The sequence below is a fragment of the Tachyglossus aculeatus genome, chromosome 12, assembly GCF_015852505.1.
Source record: "Tachyglossus aculeatus isolate mTacAcu1 chromosome 12, mTacAcu1.pri, whole genome shotgun sequence".
Taxonomy (NCBI): Eukaryota; Metazoa; Chordata; class Mammalia; order Monotremata; family Tachyglossidae; genus Tachyglossus; species Tachyglossus aculeatus.
Window position 1 is genome coordinate 26,997,477 of NC_052077.1, and position 19,451 is coordinate 27,016,927.

General features: G+C 45.1%; 1 protein-coding gene across 4 annotated transcripts in view; it reads left to right on the forward strand.

Annotated features, from left to right (window-relative positions):
• The window catches only part of FNIP2 (folliculin interacting protein 2), a 112,676-nt gene that overhangs the window by 30,055 nt on the left and 63,170 nt on the right, over positions 1-19,451 (forward strand). For 2 of the 4 annotated variants that reach the window (XM_038755173.1, XM_038755174.1), the window contains exon 1: positions 8,392-8,874. The exons of the other annotated variants lie outside the window; for them this stretch is intronic. In XM_038755173.1, coding sequence (XP_038611101.1) covers positions 8,678-8,874 — 197 coding nt within the window. In that variant the 5' untranslated portion in view covers positions 8,392-8,677. Of the gene's footprint in view, positions 1-8,391; positions 8,875-19,451 lie in introns of those variants that run through there. 4 annotated transcript variants of the gene reach the window in all.

Consider the following 19,451-nt stretch of genomic DNA (forward strand, 5'->3'; position numbering starts at 1 on the left):
GGCGGGAGAGTCGAGAGCGAGCTACAGCCAGAAGTACAGTGCTCTGCACACAGTAAGCGCTCAATAAATACGATTGATTGAAGGTTAGCTTGTTCCTACTTTGGGTACCTACTTGCCTTTCCATAGGATAAAAACGGTTCTGGATCCCAAAGCAGGTAGGGTGAACCACAGAAGCCAACTGAAGGATCTGGATGCCCTGGACAGCGTTTTTGTTCGCACTTCTTAGCACCTTCCATTAGAGAAGCAGCGTGGCCCGGTGGAAGGATTACAGGCCTGGGAATCTCAGCTCCGCCACTTACCTGCCGTTTGTCCCTGGGCAAATCACTTTTAACTTTTCTGTGCCTCAGTTTCCTCAGCTACAAAATGGGGATTCCTTATACTGAGAGTCTCATGTGGTACATGATGATTTCATATCTACCCCAGCGCTTAGTACAGTGCTTGGCACATAGTGAACACTTAATGGAAACCACAGTTGTTGGAAAGCAACAATAATTCCCAGAGCTCCAGTGCTTCATGTTGTGACCTCTCTCTCTGTACCAATCCAGCACTTTCCATGGAAATGTTGGTTGCTGGGCCTGGAGGAAAGGGATCCCAGAGTTTTTCCCCCCTCTTCCCTTCTCCTGATTTTTTTAAAATTCAAGAGCTACACTTAGTATTTTATTCTAGGGTAACTGTAGCTTCATCTGGAATTCTCTGTCACCAAGGTAGCTAAGATCTCTGGGAAAGGACAGTATCTAATGACAGGATCTTATAAAGCATGAGAGCCTGTCTTTTTTTCTTTTTCTTACATTACAATCTTGTATTCTTTAATCTGGGAAATATCAAAGTATAGTAAAGATACGCTGTTCCCTGCAGCCCATAATGGGTATATGTTTGCTTCCTGTTGCCAGCCATCGCAACGTAAATCTCCTTGTCACTGCCAGCTGTTGCTCAGGCGGGCCACTGCAATTTTAGCCCTAACCTCCCACTGCACTCGTTTCTTCTCCTTTTCCGCGAACCCCCTCCTCCCCCCGCTGCCCTACCCCAACCTCACTCCCACCATCCGCCCGTTTGAAGGGAACTGTGTCTCCTTGGTTCCCGGCCCTTCAATCTGCCCCAACCACTTTTCTCTGAGACTTGTCTCACACACTCTGTCCTTTCCTTCGTTTCCCTTCAAGTTCCCTACAGTCCTTCTTTTGCCTCTCCTTGGCTGGATCCTCCAAACCCCGGGGGATGGCAGGGATGGAGGAAGTTGGGGGGAGGAAGACGACTGCCCTGCCGTCTCACAGGTCAGAGGACTCAGCCTATGTTGGCTGGAAGGGGATTGTGAGCCAACACAGAGGATGCGGGAGGGAAGGGTGGGGAAAATGGGACAAGTTTTAAAAGGAAGTGGGTTGATTTGAGGGTGAAGGACTTGTGTTATTGCTGGGTGTAGCAGAGGGCGGGGGTTTGTGGGGAGAGACCAGAAAGGGGAGAGGTTGGAGTAATCCAGATTTAATTAATCGATGATATTTGTGTGGTTTTTTTATTTTAGTTGTATTTGTTAATCACTTACTACGTGCCAGGTATTTTACTAAGTGCTGGGGTGGATACAAGCTAATCAGGATAGACCCAGTTCCTGTTTCGGATTTTTTTTGGTATTTAAGTACTTGCTACGTGTCAGAAACTGTACTAACTGCTGGCGCAGATACAGATTAACAGGTTAGAAATAGACTCTGTCCTACATGAAGCTCACTGTCTTAATCCCCTTTTTACAGATGAAGTAACTGAGTCACAGAGAAGTGAAGATAACTGAACTATGTGCTTGGGAGAGTGCAGTACAGTAGAGATGGTGTCAATCGGTGGTATTTATTGAGCGCTCACTAGGTGCAGAGCACTGTACTAAGTGCTTGGGTGAGTACAATACAACAGAATTAACAGTCATGCTCCCTGCCCATAATGAGCTTTCAGTCTAGATGGTATGTGGTATATATCCCGTGTGTTTCCAACTATCCTTCTTCCCTTCTGTGTCAACTATTCAGTTGACTGTGTACAGGTTAACCACTTTGATACTCACCCCAGCCCCACAGCATTTCTGTACATATCCATAGACTTCACTATTTCCCGTATTTCTAGTCTGTTTTATTGTGTCTCCCTCTATAGCCATAAGCTCCTTATAGACCGCTATAATTTTATTTATTCTGATGGTTTTGACACCTGTCTCCATGCTTTGTTTTGTTGTCTGTCCCTCCCTTCTAGACTGTGAGCCCGTTGTTGGGTAGGGACCATCTCTTTATGTTGCCAACTTGTACTTCCCAAGCGCGTAGTACTGTGCTTTGCACACAGTAAGCGCTCAATGAATACAGTTGAATGAATGAATGTCATGCACAGCTCTGCTGTATTATACTTTCCCAAGTGCACAGTACAGTGCTCTGCACACAATAAAGCAGTCAGTAAATACCAGTGATTGATAACTCCTCACATCTGAGTTTGAAATCAGGATTAAAATTAAAAATTAAAAATGTGTAAATTTTGCTCTGTGTGTGTGCAGGAGAAAAGACTGCACTTGCTGTAAGTTAGAAAGCCCCAAACTGAATCATAAACATCCGTCCCCTGATTCGCAAGAAGGTGAATCTGTTTACCCTGATGGAGAGATATGGCTTGTGGAGGGTGGTGAGGAATGCAGTAGGAACTTTTTATTCTGCCATTTGCAATTACGCCTGTGTGTGGTTGAAAGAATCCCAGAGGTGTCTCTCTCTCTCTCTCCCCCCCCCGCCCCCCGCCCCCAACACACCTTCCCCTCTCTCCCCGCTCTCCCTCTCTTTCTTTGCTCCTGGACCCTCTCCCTTTTATTCTCAGTATCTCCGATTGTCAGTAATTGTTTCTTTTGTCTTTTATTTTCTGGGTTTTTTATGGTATTTAAGTGCTTACTTTGTGCCAGACACTGTACTGAGCACTGGGGTAGATACAAGTTAATCAGGTTGGACACAGAGTCCATATACCATATGGAGCTCACAGTCTTTACCTCAAGAAGCAGCGTGGCTCAGTGGAAAGAGCACGGGTTTGGGAGTCAGAGGTCATGGGTTCTAATCCCAGCTCCGCCACTTGTCAGCTGTGTGACTTTGGGCAAGTCAGTTAACTTCTCTGTGCCTCAGTTACCTCATCTGTAAGATGGGGATTAAGACTGTGTACCCCACGTGGAACAACCTGATCACCTTGTATCCACCCCAGCACTTAGAACAGTGCTTTGCACATAGTAAGCACTTAACAAATACCATTATTATTATTATTAATATCAATATAATATAGCATTCTATATTCTAGACTGTGAGCCCGCTGTTGGGTAGGGACCGTCTCTATATGTTGCCAACTTGTACTTCCCAAGCGCTTAGTACAGTGCTCTGCACACAGTAAGTGCTCAATAAATACGATTGAATGAATGAATGAATGAAAGAAATACCATTATTATCATTATTACCTCCATTTTACAGATGAGCTAAACTGAGGCATGGAAGCGAAGTGACTTGCCCAAGGTCACATAGCAGACAAGTGGCAGAGCAGGGATTAGAATCCATGTCCTTCTGACTCTCACGCCTGTGCTCTACCCACTAGGCCACACTGGTTCTTGGTCTTTAGAATACAGATATGGAGTGTGTGGTATTTTATTACTTTAATCTTTGCTCACCAAAACATGCTAGGTAGTTCAGTCTGGCAAATGAGGAAAATTACTTAGCAGTCAATAAATAAAAGTAGTCACCCCCAAAATGTGCCACTTCCAGGCAGAACATTTCATCACCCCTAGGCCTTGGTCATGTGAATTTAATGTCAATGCCAAGTCAAAATAACTTCCAATCTGGTAAACCATCATATGAAGAGAAACAGAATTTATATTGCATTTCCTGTGCTGCCCCTCCTTTAGGGTAAACTGGCTGCTTTCCTTCCCACTGTTTAACGATATGGTATGTGGACTGTGGGAGTGGAGCCAGCCGAATAGTTATGTCAAAAAGTGAAGCTAATTCTCATTGATAAGGTGGAAAGGTTTTGTTTCGTTTTTGTTTGTTCTTTTGGCTCATGCTGTTTGTTTGCAAACACGCTGTTACATAGCCTAATGGCAAGAGCATTTGGTATTCACCCCACCCTCAGCCCCACAGCAGTTATGTATGTTTATGTATATTAAGGAAGAACCCAATGGGAGGGAAAGACACCATACAAAGAGAGAGAATGAATAGATAGTGTTCTGAAGTGAATAGAATTTAAACACTCTCCCCCACTAGATTGTAAGGTCCTGAAGGGTGGGGATTGTGTACTCTCCCAAGTTCGAAATACAGTATTCTGCTCACTGTAAATGCAGAAATACCATTGATTGATATAAAATTTGTCTGGAATGCTTTATCTTAAAAATCTTCCCTTGGTTGCAATATCTAATCTCAATCAGAAAAGAGGGAGAAGGTAAATGTGGAGCTATCCAACCTTGGCTTCACAGACTCCGTCCTCTCCTGGTTCTCCTCTTGTCCTCTCCTGGTTCTCCTCTTATCTCTTTGGCTCTGGTCGTTCATTCTCAGTCTCTTTTGCAGGCTCCTCCTCCCCCTCCCATCCCCTTACTGTAGGGGTTCCTCAAGGTTCAGTGCTTGGTCCCCTTCTGTTCTCAGTCTACACTCACTCCCTTGGTGACCTCATTCGCTCCCACGGCTTCAACTATCATCTCTACGCTGATGACACCCAGATCTACATCTCTGCCCCTGCTCTCTCCCCCTCTCTGCAGGCTCGCATCTCCTCCTGCCTTCAGGACATCTCTGTCTGGATGTCTGCCCGCCACCTAAAACTCAACATGTCCAAGACTGAACTCCTTGTCTTCCGTCCCAAACCCTGCCCTCTCCCTGACTTTCCCATCACTGTTGAGGGCACTACCAACCTTCCCGTCTCACAAGCCCGCAACCTTGGTGTCATCCTCGACTCCGCTCTCTCATTCACCCCTCACATCCAAGCCGTCACCAAAACCTGCCGGTCTCACCTCCACAACATTGCCAAGATCCGCCCTTTCCTCTCCATCCAAACCGCTACACTGCTCGTTCAAGCTCTCATCCTATCCCGTCTGGACTACTGTATCAGCCTCCTCTCCGATCTCCCATCCTCCTGTCTCTCCCCACTTCAAGCCATATTTCACGCCGCTGCCCGGATTGTCTTTGTCCAGAAATGCTGTGGGCATGTTACTTCCCTCCTCAAAAATCTCCAGTGGCTACCAGTCAACCTACACATCAGGCAGAAACTTCTCACCCTGGGCTTCAAGGCTGTCCATCACCTCGCTCCCTCCTACCTCACCTCCCTCCCTCCTACCTCACCTCCCTTCTCTCCTTCTACAGCCCAACCCACACCCTCCGCTCCTCCACTGCTGATCTCCTCACCGTGCCTCGTTCTCGCCTGTCCCACCGTCGACCCCCGGCCCACATCATCCCCCTGGCCTGGAATGCCCTCCCTCTGCCCATCCGCCAAGCTAGCTCTCTTCCTCCCTTCAAGGCCCTACTGAGAGCTCACCTCCTCCAGGAGGCCTTCCCACACTGAGCCCCCTTCTTCCTCTCCCCCTCCTCCCCCTCTCCATCCCCCCGCCTTACCTCCTTCCCTTCCCCACAGCACTATGTTTGTACGTATTTATTACTCTATTTATTTTACTTGTACCTATCTATTCTATTTATTTTATTTTGTTAATATGTTTTGTTCTCTGTCTCCCCCTTCTAGACTGTGAGCCCACTGTTGGGTAGGGACCGTCTCTGTGTGTTGCCAACCTGTACTTCCCAAGCTCTTAGTACAGTGCTCTGCACACAGTAAGTGCTCAATAAATACGATTGATTGATTGATTGATTGGAGCAGCATGATGTAGTGGAAAGAGCTCAGGCCTTGGAGTTTGAGGACCTAGGTTCTAAACCTGTTTCTGCCTTGTGTCTGCTGTGTGACCTTGTGCAAGTTACTAAACTTCTCTGTGCCTCAATTGCTTCATCTGTAAAATGGGGATTAAATCCTCATCCCTCCAATTTAGACATGAACCCCATGTGGGACGGGGACTGTGTCCAGCCTGGTTAACTTGCATCTACCCCAGTGTTTAGAGTAGTCCTTGCCACTTAGTAAATGCTTAACAAGTACCATAATTATATGGATCTGGAACAGAGAAAGGAGGAAAAGCATGTTGCTGTCCACCAAATTGAAGCCTATTTCTCTGTGGAAGGATGTGACCAGGGATCACAATCTGTTCAGTTGATACTAATAATAATAATTATGGTTTTTAAGCGCTTCCTATCTGCTAGGCACTATACTAAGTGCTGGGGTAGATACAAGATAATCGGGTTGGACACAGTCCCTGTTTCACTTAGGGCTCACAGTTTTAATCCCCATTATACAGGTAAGGGGACTGAGGCATAGATAAGCAAAATGGCTTTCCCGAGGACACACAGGAGAAATGTGGTGAATCCGTACATTCAGCCAGTGAATACATTCTAACAGATGGTGATGCCTCAGGTACCCCTGCTGCTATTACATCAGCCCTCCCTGGCTTCTTTTTGCTAGCCATCATGGGTGAGGGACTGTGGGGAATGCCAGGTAACCTCTCTCTCTTTTAAGTACAACTCATTCCAAAAATTATAATGCCTCTTCTGGGTCTGTAAAGTTGAAGTTCATTGACATATTAGAGAAAAATGGATTTTTTTCCCCCCATAAGCTGTTACTGGTATTTAAAGGAGTGATTTTCTTTTTTTCCCTCATTTAGTTGCCATCTTACCCAACTCCCATAAGAGACCGAGGGAATTGTGTGAACAGTTGTAAAGATTTGAGCAGAGCTGTGCTCAAATGTGATTTGGTTCCTTACTTCAGGACATACTCTGTCACCTACTGGCTCAGCGCAATGTTGGAAATGGGGTTTACTAGTTAACCTTTGTTCACTTAGAAGTGGAGCCGCTTTTAGAGAAGTAGCAAACCCAAGATATTCTAGCACCACATAAACTATATTTCAATTTCAGTACATCTTTAAAGAGACTATCTTTAAACTGATTTTTTGTGTCCTATTTTAATATTTGCATGGAATATGAACATTTGATACTACTTTCTCTTTAGGCTAAATTATCATTTTATCATGCAGGGATCACTGAAATTGGCATTTATTTTAGATAAACTCAGACCACCTACATTGCCTGGGCTGGCTACCATGATTCCATTTTTGTAGTTATTTGAAGTTATGAAACAGTACGGCCTAGTGGAAAGAGCATAGACTTGGGAGTCAGGATCTGAGTTCTAATCCTGCTCCTCCACTTGTCTGCTGTGTGACCTCCAGCAAGGCACTTATCTTCTATGAGCTCAGTTAATTCATCTGTAAAATGGGGATTAAATCCTACTCCATACTACTAAGGCTGTGAGCCTCATGTGGAACAGGGATTGTGTCTAACTGGTTAACGTGCATCTACCCCAGAATTTAGAACGTTGCTTAGCACAGAGGAAATGCTTAACAAGTACTACAATTAATAATTTAGAGTCCAGCTTGTTTTTTTACCCCAATTATTAGAGGTCAGATATAAAGTTAGAAACCACCTCTAACTCCCTGACACCTTCATTTAGGTTTGTCGTTCTTGATATGACAGGCTGATGTGATTCTTCTTGAAAATCGTCACGTTCTTTGCTCTTCTTATACCCACAGAGGATTACAACAACTCTTACCCGGCCATCAAAAGCCTTCTATAAACTAGGTCTCCTGGCCAGCAGTCTTCCCATTTTACAGATGAAAAATTGAGGTCAGGGAGGGTGATGACCGAACTGGGTCACATGATGAATTAGTGGCAACCATTCATTCCTTCCTTGGAGAATTATCAGCTGAGAGATTTGCCTTTCAACAGTATCCCCCCTGAATTCCCCCACGCCCCAATTCCTTCAGCCTCCCTAAACCAACATTGAGGTTGTTGAGGGAGAAACCTTTTTCTGCTTCACGTGATGGGGGCTTATACAAAGGCAGATGGTATCTTCTTTTTCCTCTTTCATGGACAGCCTTTGGGCCGCTTCCCTGGTGGTCGAGGCACCTCAGTTGAAAATGGGCAGCTCCTAATTTTTGTCAGAGCCCAGGAAGAGTTTTGCAAGGTTGCTAGGAGCTGTCAGATGACACTGGCTCGCTCACATGAGAGCCATTAAGAGGGTGTTGTGGCCAATGTCAGAGCAACCTTGCAGCTGAAGGCGAGTCACTGCTTTTGCCCACAGCCATATGAATGGGTCTTGTGACCCATTAATTGACTACTACATAATCTCCTGCTAGGCAGCCCAGCTGCAGTGAGTCAGTGAGAGCAGCTGAACCTGAGTGTTTGCATCCTGCTCTCTGGCAAATACGCTGGGCGAACAAAAGTAGGAAGTGGATTTTGACTTCTGTGAGTTCACCCCAGGGTTGGTGCTGAGAGCAAGTTCCTCAACCTGCTGGATGTAGGTGATTTCCTAAGCTTTTGGCTGGCTGGACTTGCAGAACTTGTGTAAATGCTGCTTTTTTTTTCTTTTTCTTTTTCTTTCTCCCAAAGAAGCAATCAATCACGAAGCAGCCGAGGATTTTGTTGGATTTCTTGAGGGAAGGAAAATGGTTGTTCAGTGTTGATAAAGACGGAGATCTGCTTCTCCTCTAGCAAAAGCCTTTCAGACTTTGTTTCCAAGCCATTTTTAATGGTCTGGAGAAGCTGGAGGAGTGAGGGGTCAAGCAGCACAGGAGATGTGTGGTGGCACGCCAAGGACATCAACCCGGACTGGGGGCCCGCCAGACCAGGCCAGATGTGGGGCCCATGCCACCTCCTCTGGGCCATCAGGGAGGACAGACCAGTTGGGCCGAAAGACTCAGAAACGTGAACGTGCTGGGGTAGGAAAGGGAAACGGAATCTCGGGGAACGATCCTGCCCACATCCACGACAGGTTTGAAAGCTTATTTTCCATCTCAAAACTCCGAAAACATGGGTTCTAATTTAGCGGGCTTAAACTGTGTGGCCCTCGCACCACTGCTTTTCATGGCTGGGGTGATGGTCTGGGGAGAGAAATCTTCATTTTGGAATGGGGTCGGAGAGAGGAAGGAAGGAAGAACTGTGAACTCATTGTGGGGAGGGATTGTCAGTCTTTAAAGCTGTATTGTACTTTCCCAAGCATGCAGTACAGTGCTCCGCACAAAGTAAGCGCTCAATAAATATGATAGGAGTCATTTCATTTATTCTTCTGAATAGAGACTCACAATGAGCTTTTTCTGGAGCTTCCTTCTTTTGTCCGTTTCCTTCCTTCATATGTTTTTGCATTACATCTACTTGGTCCAGGCCCTCAGGGGTGTTGACCACCCTGGAAAGAGTGCTTAAGTCTGAGTGATGGTGCTCATTACCTACAGCAGGTAGAGAGATGCCTTTTCTCCCACCGCAGTGAAGGCGGTGGCATGGAGCAGTGGAGTTTGGAAACCTGGGCTTTTCCGTCCCAGCCTTCCCTCCACCCTCCTTTTCTGGCCATTACCGCTCCTGACACCAGATGAGCCAGGGCTAATCCAGCATCTTTAAAAGGCCCTGAAAGTTTCTCGTTCATTCAATTATTTATTGAGCGCTTACTGTGTGCAGAACACTGTACTAAGCACTTGGGAAGTACAATTCAGCAACAGAGACAATCCCTGCCTACAATGGGCTCACAGCCTAGAAGTTTTGGATAAGTACTACTGAATCAGTAGTAAGGGGTTGGTAGATTTCTGCTTCACTTTCCTCCCTCGCCTCTTGGGCTATTTAGGAAACTGCCTGATCCTGAATAACATCAAGCAGAATTTGAAAAGTGAACCTCATTTCTCCCAGAGAAAGTGAGTGCTTGTAATGTACTGATCCGTAGTGAGAAGACCAAACTGTAGGGACTGGAAGGAGATGAAGCAGCAACAGTAGTAACAGTTATTGAGTAATAATAATAATAATGATGGCATTTATTAAGCCCCTACTAGGTGCAAAGCACTGTTCTAAGTGCTGGGGAGGTTACAAGGTGATCAGGTTGTCCCACTGTGGGGCTCACAGTCTTAATCCCCATTTTACAGATGAGGGAACTGAGGCACAGAGAAGTTGTGACTTGCCCAAAGTCACACAGCCTTTAAGTGGTGGAGCTGGGATTTGAACCCATGACCTCTGACTCCAAAGCCCGGGTTCTTTTGCACTGAGCCACGCTGCTTCTCTTTACTCTGTACTCTCTCAAGAGTACCCACTTGATCTGTCGCATTGTGCTAGATGCTTGTGACTACAAAGTCAAGAAGTTGTACATTCCCTGCCCATGAAGAGCTTGCCCTGTAATGGTGAAGACAAATATGAAAACTATTAAAATCATTTTGATTCTCTTTTCAGAAAGGAAACTACTCCTTCCTTCTCTCCCTTCAAAACCCCGTTCAAAAATTAAGATTTCCAACCCCCCAGAGTGGTTGAAATCAATAATTGATTACACATAGGTGAGTACTGTGGGGAGGTGTCATAAATTCAACTATAAGAGTTGATTGGGTTTAGAAGGCTTAGGGGTGCTGGGAAATTAACCAAAAAGGCTTTATTGGAGAAGGTGGGATTTAAGGAAGGCTTTGAATGTGGGGAGAACTGTTGGAGGAAACCCCCCCTCCAAAAAGCCAGTAGTCTGTCCATCCAGCTGGGAGCTATTGGACCAGGAAATGTTTGGAGATGGAGGGCACTTGAAGTCACTACAGTCGCTTCCTGATCTCTCTGGAGGCCAAAACCTGTCCTGAAGTGAGGATTGTGGGGTGGACATGACTGGGGGACCTGCAAAGGGTGAAAAGAGTTCCACAGCACAGAAAATAAGAGGGGTGAGCCCTTTAGACTGTAAGCTCGTTGTGAGCAGGGAACCTGTCTACCAACTCTGTCACATTGTTATATGGTTCTCTCCCGAGTGCTTAGTACAGTGCTCTACACACAGTAAGCATTCAATAAATAACATTGATGGATTGATTACTCGGGAGATGGAATTCCCACTGCATCGAATAAGGAACTTTAGAATTTCATTGCCAAGTTTCATGCAATTTGTACTTCCCAAGCGCTTAGTACAGTGCTCTGCACATAGTAAGCGCTTAATAAATACGATTGATGATGATGATGATGATGATGTAACAACTGGCCAGACATCCAAGGCCCTGCATTAGTATTGCCATTTTTCAAGACCCAACTTAATGCAGAGCGCAGAACTAGATGCTTGGGAAATGCAGGATAAAAAAGGAATGCTGCTCTTTGGGGACAGTGTTTGTATCTACCTACTCTGTTGTACTTTAGTCTCCCAAATGCTTAGCCCAGTGCCCTGCACTCAGTAAGCATTCAATAAATACCAGTGATTGAGAAGTGCCCTACCCGCAAGGAGCTTATCAGCTGAGCCCTGCTCACCATTACTCTTGTGGTAGAAGTTGGAGGTTTGGGAGACCAGATACACCATCCTGCCCATTGGAAGTGGAAATCCCTCATCCTGATTAGTGGTGTGTCCATCTTGGGTTCTAATCCTGACTCTGCCAAAGCCTGTGACCTTGGGCAAGTCACTTTACTTCTCTGTGCCTGTTACCTCATCTGTAAAATGGGGGATACTGTGAGCCCCATGTGGGAGAGGGACTGTGTCTGACCTGTTTTGCTTGTATCCACCCCAGCGCTTAGCACAGTACCTGGCATATAGTAAGCACTTAACAAATACCATTATTATTACCCACTGCACAGTGAGTTGGGTGATGGATGCAGCCAGTCATGGTGGCACACTTGTACCGAAAACCTTCAATGGTGAACCATGTGTGCAGTCCAATTGGAAATCCCAAGTTTTGCTCACCAAGTCTCTTTCTAGCCTCCTGCCACTGGAGGAGGGAAACGGACTATTTCTAGTCACCAGGTTGGTTGAGCAACAGCCAAAGAGGTGTTTCCTGATTATCTGGGTTTTTTGGTGGTTCAAGGTCCCTGAGCAGGATAACTGAGAGTATATTTGGGAGCCTTTGGAAGTTAGAGATACAGTGCAGTGTAAGAGACGGGAGACCTGGGTTCTGATTCTGGCTTTGCTGTTTGCTGGTTGTGTGACCTTGGGCAAGTCCCTTCTCTGTACCTGTTTCCTCATCTATAAAATGGGGATTCAATACATGTTCTCCCTCCTCCTTTGACTGTGAACTCCATGTGGCAGAGGGGCCTGTCCAACCAAATTATCTTGTCTCTACCCCAGTGCTTGGTATCAAGTTAATAGTTAACAAGTATCACGTGGCTCAGTGGAAAGAGCACAGGCTTTGGAGTCAAAGGTAATGGGTTCGAATCACGGCTCCGCCACATGTCTGCTGTGTGACTTTGGGCAAGTCACTTAACTTCTCTGAGCCTCAGTTACCTCATCTGTAAAATGGGGCGTAAGAATGTGAGCCCCACGTGGGACAACCTGATCACCTTGTATCCCCCTCCAAGCGCACAGAACAGTGCTTTGCACATAGTAAGTGCTTAACAAATGCCATCATTATTATTATCACAGTTATAATTAATGTTGTTGAATGTGACGTGATATATTCCCCCTTCTAGACTGTGAGCCTGTTGTTGGGTAGGGACCGTCTCTATAAGTTGCTGACTTGTACTTTCCAAGTGCTTAGTACAGTGCTGTGCACACAGTAAGCACTCAATAAATACGATTGAATGAATATTCAATCAACTCTAGCAACACTGGTTGTAAAGGGAGTTAAAAGTAACCTACAGGTTTCATTTTACTTGCAGTACTGTCTGATGCTCCAGAGACTTGGGGTACTGGATTAAAATTTTAAAAGGCAATTGCGACTTTCCCATGTGCAAGCAGCCTGTTGATCAAAGCTACTAAAAAGCTATTATATTGATTTTTGAGTTCCCTTGTTCTTTACCCTGCCCATGCTTAGAGGTGCCAGACAGCGTGTGACGTAGTGGAAAGAGCACAAGCCTGGGCGTCAGAGGCCCTGGGTTCTAATCCCAGCTCTGCCATTTGTTTGCTCTGTAATCATGGGCAAGTCAGTTAGCTTCTCTGTGCCTCAGTTACCTCATCCAAAAAATGGATATTAGTCTGTGAACCCCACCTGGGACATGGACTATGTCCAAACCGACTAGCTTGTATTTACCACAGTGCTTAGTATAGTACCTGGCACATAGCAAGTACTTAAATACCATTTTAAAAAAATATCCAAAAGACAAGTCAAGGAGGAGAATCCACACAAGCCAAGGACCCAGAGAGTTTCCCAGACAGGATAATCAGCTGCTCAGTAAGTGAGAGTTTTGCCATTTAAGAATTATCTGCCTTCTGGGAAGCTCGGAGTGCTTTCACATCAGTTATTGCACTTATTCTCCTAAGGGCCCTGTGAGGGAGGGAGGAACAGCGGTAGTCTCTCCAGTTGACTGGAGAACAAAGGTCACACAGTCACAGGCAGAGCTGGGACTAGAGCCCACGTCTCCTGACTCCCTTTCCGTTCTCTATTCACCAGATAATCAACCCTCACCTGACCCAAGAGTGTCCTTGTGGGCAAGGTAAAAACTATCAGGCACCAACTCGACCCCTGGTCTAAGGATGAATCTTCAGAAAAACCAGGTGGCTCTCCACAGGGACTAATAACAGTAATAGTTGTGGGATTTGTTAAGTGAATGCTGTGTGCCGGACGATGTACTAAGCGCTGGGGTAGATACAAGCAAATAGGGTTGGGCATAGGCCCTGTCACACTTGGGGCTCACAGTCTTATACCTCATTTTACAGAGGAGGTAACTGAGGCATAGAGAAATTAAGTGACTGCCCAAGGTCACCTAGCAGAGAAATGGCAGAGCCGGAATTAGACTCCTAGGGCCAAAGTATGAAATTATACACTGAAGCACCCAACAGATTGAGCAGCATGGCCTAGTGGCAAGAGCATGGGCTTGGGAATCAAAGGCTGTGGGTTCTTATCCCGGTTCTTTGTACTTCAGTTACCTCACCTGTATAGTGGGGATTGAGACTGTGAGCCCCATGTGGGACAGGGACTGTGTCCAACCTGATTGTCTTATATCTACCCCAGTGCTTAGAAAAGTGCTTGGCACATAGTGCTTAATAAGTACCCTTATTATTATTATTAGATCAAAGCCACCTTTAAATAATGATTAACGTGTGTGGTCCCAGGGAGTGTAAATTCACTGTGGGCAAGGATCTTGCCTACCAACTCAGTTATATTGTACTCTTCCAAGTGCTTAGCACAGTGTTCTGCACACAGTAAACTCTCAATAAATACCACTGATTGATGGATGCATAGTCAAGTGGAAATTCTACTTGCTTTTCTTTGTCTTTATTGTTTTCCTCTAAATCTGATCACATGGTTGAAATCCACAGCCTGCTTCTCCCATCCCCGCCCACCCTTGCTGTTGATCCCTATTAAGTTATTTGTGTCTTAGTAAAACTTCTGTATGTTTTTAAACTCTCTCCAGCCAAATTATCCGTCAGCCTCCCTCTTCCCCGATGGAATGATAAAAATGTTCATGTGCTTTGGCCAGTCAGTCAACTGGCCTTTCACTCAGAGGGTTTAAGTAAATTGTTCTGGCTTCTTTTAGAGTCCCTGTGATGAAATGAGTCTCAACTTGTCCAATTCCCCGTTGCTTGGTGTTTCCGTCATTTTGTCAATTCAGTTCTCTAGTCCGGTAAACTGATTCAGCGTTCTGACTTGCGGTTCAGGGCTTTTGAGACCTCTCTTGGAAATTAGGCAAAATGCAAGAAGAGGAGTGAATTATTGACAGAACCCTGGATTTTGGGGTTCTGACTCCGGTGTACTCACAAAGGTAATCTGTTTGATCAAGTCACAAGGAGCCATTGACGTTTGACTTCATCTGGCTCTTTGCTTTTGGTATCTAAAGTCAACAGTGTTGTGGGTGGCTCTCTTCTAGTTAAGCGGGGCTACTCAGCTATTTCTCACCCTCACATGAGGGTCCCAAGCAGCCATTTTAGGCATCTCCCTGCATGCACTGTGCAGGACCTCCCCCCCACAGCATTTATGTACATATATGTAATTTACTTATATTAATATGTCTCCCCTCCTTTAGAATCTAAGCTCGTTGTGGGCAGGGAATATCTCTGTTTATTGTTCATTCATTCAATTGAATTTATTGAGCTCTTACTGTGTACAGAGCACTGTACTAAGCGCTTGGAAAGTACAGTTCAGCAATAGAGGCAATTCCTGCCTACAACGGGCTTAGTACACTGCTATGCACAAAGTAAGCACTCAATAAATATGATTAAATGAAATAAAGGCATAAAAGGGAGAAATTTGCATTCTGCATGTTTTTGGTGTAGTCATTTGTTGTTTATCAATCAATCGTATCTATTGAGTGCTCACCGGGTGCAAAGCATTGTACTGACCATTTGGGAGAGTACAATATAGTGCATAAAACAGAGTTGGTTGACGTTTATATTTGTTCATCCCCTCCTGCAACAAGCAGGTGGTTAATGGAATAAAGTGGGAAGTTAAGGATTTTCTAAGGTGATTCAAGGTTTTTTTTTATGGTATTTGTTAATCACTTCCCATCTGCTAGGCACTGTATTAAGTGTTGGAGTAGATACAACCTAATCAGGTTGGACACAATCACTGTCCCACCTGCGGCTCACAGTCTTAATCCCCATTTTACAAATGAGGTAAATGAGGCACAGAGAAGTTAAGTGACTTGTCCCAGGTTGTACAGACAGGTGGTGGAGCCAGGATTAGAACCCATGTCATTCTGACTCCCAGCTCCCTGCTCTATCCACTAGGCCACACTGCTTCTCCTTCAGTTGGTCGGAGAGCTCTGATTATTTGGTACCAGAGCAGTAAAATAAAAATCTGTAAAATTGGAATGAAGCAGTATTTTAAGTAGTTAAGTGAGAATTCCTTGCTAAAAGGAACATCAAAAATAGATGTAATATACAGCAGGCTTCAATATGAGCCCCTCAAACTATTTTACTACCCAAATGAGCTCATCAAAAATGTCAAGTGTGCAAGACTACTAGCATTTTAAAAAACTCTTCTGGTTATTAAACGAAGAAATAACTTACTGTGTAGGAGGAAGCTGGGATGCCTTGTTAAACTGGTCTGTCAATCCCTGTTCTTCCTCCATCAACAGAAAATCAGTTTGGAAACCAGTTTTACTTTTACTAAACTGAAACATTTCAAAGCACCCCTTCCCTAAAGGAAGGGGAATCGAAAGAGACACTTCGTAGCTGATTAGGCGTTACTGTTTCAAACCAAGGGGTCAGGTTTTTTTTTGTTTTGTTTCATTTTTATTCGATCGTTTGTCATTTGGGCCAAAAATGGATTATGCAGCACTCCTTTGACCAATGCAGATGGAAAGAGGAAAGGAATGATTTTTTAAAATGTGATTAGGACACTGCGTTCTGGAAATGGAGATTGTAAACCTTCTTAAATATTAGAGCTGTTTCTTAACACTGTTGAACAAAGACAAGTTGCCCATGCTGTGGCTGGTGAAACAAGCAGCCTTACGGATTGAAAAGAAATTCCAAAGGCTGCACCAGGCCAGGAAGCTTTTAATCGAGGATTGGGGTGGAACAGCGAGGTCTCCACGTGGGGGTATTTTGTTGTCATTTTTGTGCCTGAGGAGCCACAGCATGGGAAGCTTGTGAATTTGGAGCTGGGTCTTGTGATCGACTCCTCTTTCTCCTCCTGGCCCCCTGATAATGCCTGGAAGAAAATGCGAGTGCCTGGCTGCCTGAGTAAAGCAGGTGGGGGAAAACCAAACCCCAGTCAGCTGATGGTCTTGTGTCCCTGGACAGACTGCACAAAGAAACTGCATATCACCGGGCCTGTTTTCCGGAGATGCAATGGGCATTGTTGCCACAGGTTTTCCCCCTCCTCCCTCCCCCCGCTACACTACTTGCTCATGAGGATTTGAGATCTGCTTTAACTGGTTTGAGCAGTTTCTTTCACATCTCTTTGATGATGCTTTATAATTAAGATCCTCAGAAGTCTGTTGGGATTCCTGGGCGAGGGCTGTGGAAATTTTGGGGGGGGGATGTGCTGGAGTGCGTGATTCAGAGGCGTGTTAAGGGGTAAGCAACTTTCCCCTCCAGGGTCAGAACTACATTTAGGGCCAGTAAAAGCAGCGTTAAACCGACTGACTTGGAAGTGAGTGTGTTTGAACTCGCTCACATTGGGAAGGCTTGGCTGTACGTTAAGTGAAAGCCTTTTACATGAGAGTTTCTTTGGTCCGTTCTATCGCACAATAGGGGAAGAATCGCTGGTGTCATCCTCCACCCTATATCGCTCCCACCCAGAGTGACACTGTTTCCCACTCAACTGACAAGTCATGTTGTAGGTGTTAGACCGGTTTTTGGTCACATGTTCCAGTGACTATGTGTTAAACTGGGGCACAGATGCTTGTAAAGTGTGCAAAAATAACAATAATCTGTGGTGGGTATGTTAAACTCTTACTGTGTGCCAAGCCCTATCCTAAGCCTTGGGGTAGATACAGTACAGTCAGGTCAGACACAGACTCTTTCCCACGTGGACGCAGATCAACAGGGAGGGAGAAAAGATATTTGATCCCTGTTTTCCAAAGAATAAACTGAGGACAGAGAAGTTAAGAGACTTGCCCAAGGTCACCTAGCAGGCAAGGGTGGATCTGGGATTAGAACCCAGGCCTACTGATTCCCGGATCGGGGTCTTTGCTTAAAGTAGCGCTGCTCCTCAAAAGTATCAAACCAAAGTTCCCTTGATTGTCTTCTCCTTGTTTGTCGAAATCTTCTTCATTAGATTGTTGCTTCCTCAAGGGCAGACACTGTATCCTTAGATTCTGATTTATTCCCTAGTGAGCCCCATTACCTTTGTGTGGGCGGGTGTCAGGAGCTCTTGATCCCGGCCTGCGTGATCCCTGGATCTCCTCCAGCCGCCGCCCCACACCCAGGGAAGTAGGAGGGGGTGGGGTGAAAGGAGGGCAGATAGTAATCCCGTGACTCTTAGAGTACTCAAAGGAAATAAACAAATGTCAAACTTTTTTTTCCACAAACCTTTTTTGGAAGGCAGCAACTGGGAAGGAGCTGTTAAGGAAGGGTGGAGCACATCCCCATAACAAAAAGAACTGAAGATGACTACACACATGTGGCATAAGGAAGGGGGAGATGGGAATTCTGCAAATGTGGGGAGGCCATCTTGACAAGGTCACTGATATTACTCTATTTATTTTACTTGTACATATCTATTTATTTTATTTTGTTAATATGGTTTTTTTTGTTCTCTGTCTCCCCCTTCTAGACTGTGAGCCCACGGTTGGGTAGGGACCATCTCTATGTGTTGCCAACTTGTACTTCCCAAGTGCTTAGTACAGTGCTCTGCACACAGTGATTGATTGATTGATATGGGCACCATCTCCAATGTCCCAGGAGATGCCACCTTAGGAAGGTTGGGAGCCTCATATCCACACCTGCCTTGGGCCATCCCAAGGAGCCCATTTACCTTACTTCCAGAACCAGCCTTAAGGCAGCCTGTGCTAAGCACAGTGATGTGATTTTAAGACAGGATTTGTTGAATTAGTGACAGCTAATGGCCTGTCAACCACCATTAAAAAAATGCTCATAGGATAGAAGGGGCAGATTACTCGTGTTAATCTTCTGTGTTTTGAGTTAAAGGGGAGGGTAAAAAAAGGAGGTTGCAAGGTTTCTTTATGTGTGTTGTAATTACACTGATAGACAAAAATGAAGAATAATCTAGTTTTGTGGAGTTATTGTTTTTCACACTGCGAATCGTGGCGTGGACAACAGAATTATATGAATTTCTTCAGAGGCCAAAAAAGGGAGTTATTTGTCAAGTTAAGACCCTGTCGTGATTAAACCAAACGAATGAATAAACGAACAGTTCTTCTAAACTGTGAGCCTGCTGTTGGGTAGGGACCGTCTCTATATGTTGCCAACTTGTACTTCCCAAGCGCTTAATACAGTGCTCTGCACACAGTAAGCGCTCAGTAAATATGATTGAATGAATGAATAAATCCAGGAGATTTGGCAACCCGCAAATCCAGGAGATGGTAGTGTAGCTGGAAGCAGTTATGGCTGTAATATGTTATTACCACATCATTATCCACATTACCAAAATCACATGTCTGAACTCATTTTGACTTCTCTGTCCTTCTTCCCACCTTCCTTTTTTAAAAATATATTTTTTAAAGGATTTAAGAGAAGCAGCGTGGCTCAGTGGAAAGAGCGTGGGCTTTGGAGTGAGAGGTCAGGAGTTCAAATCCCGGCTCTGCCAAATGTCAGCTGTGTAACTTTGGGCAAGTCACTTAACTTCTCTGGGCCTCAGTTCCCTCATCTGTAAAATGGGGATGAAGACTGTGAGCCCCCCGTGGGACATCCTGATCACCTTGTAACCTCCCCAGCGCTTAGAACAGTGCTTTGCACATAGTAAGCGCTTAATACATGCCATTATTATATCTATATATATATATATATATATTCATACGTTCAGGTAGGCAAGTCATGGTAGTGGGTTTGTGTGAGCTGAATGAAGATGTGGGGCAGGCAGCCTGTGC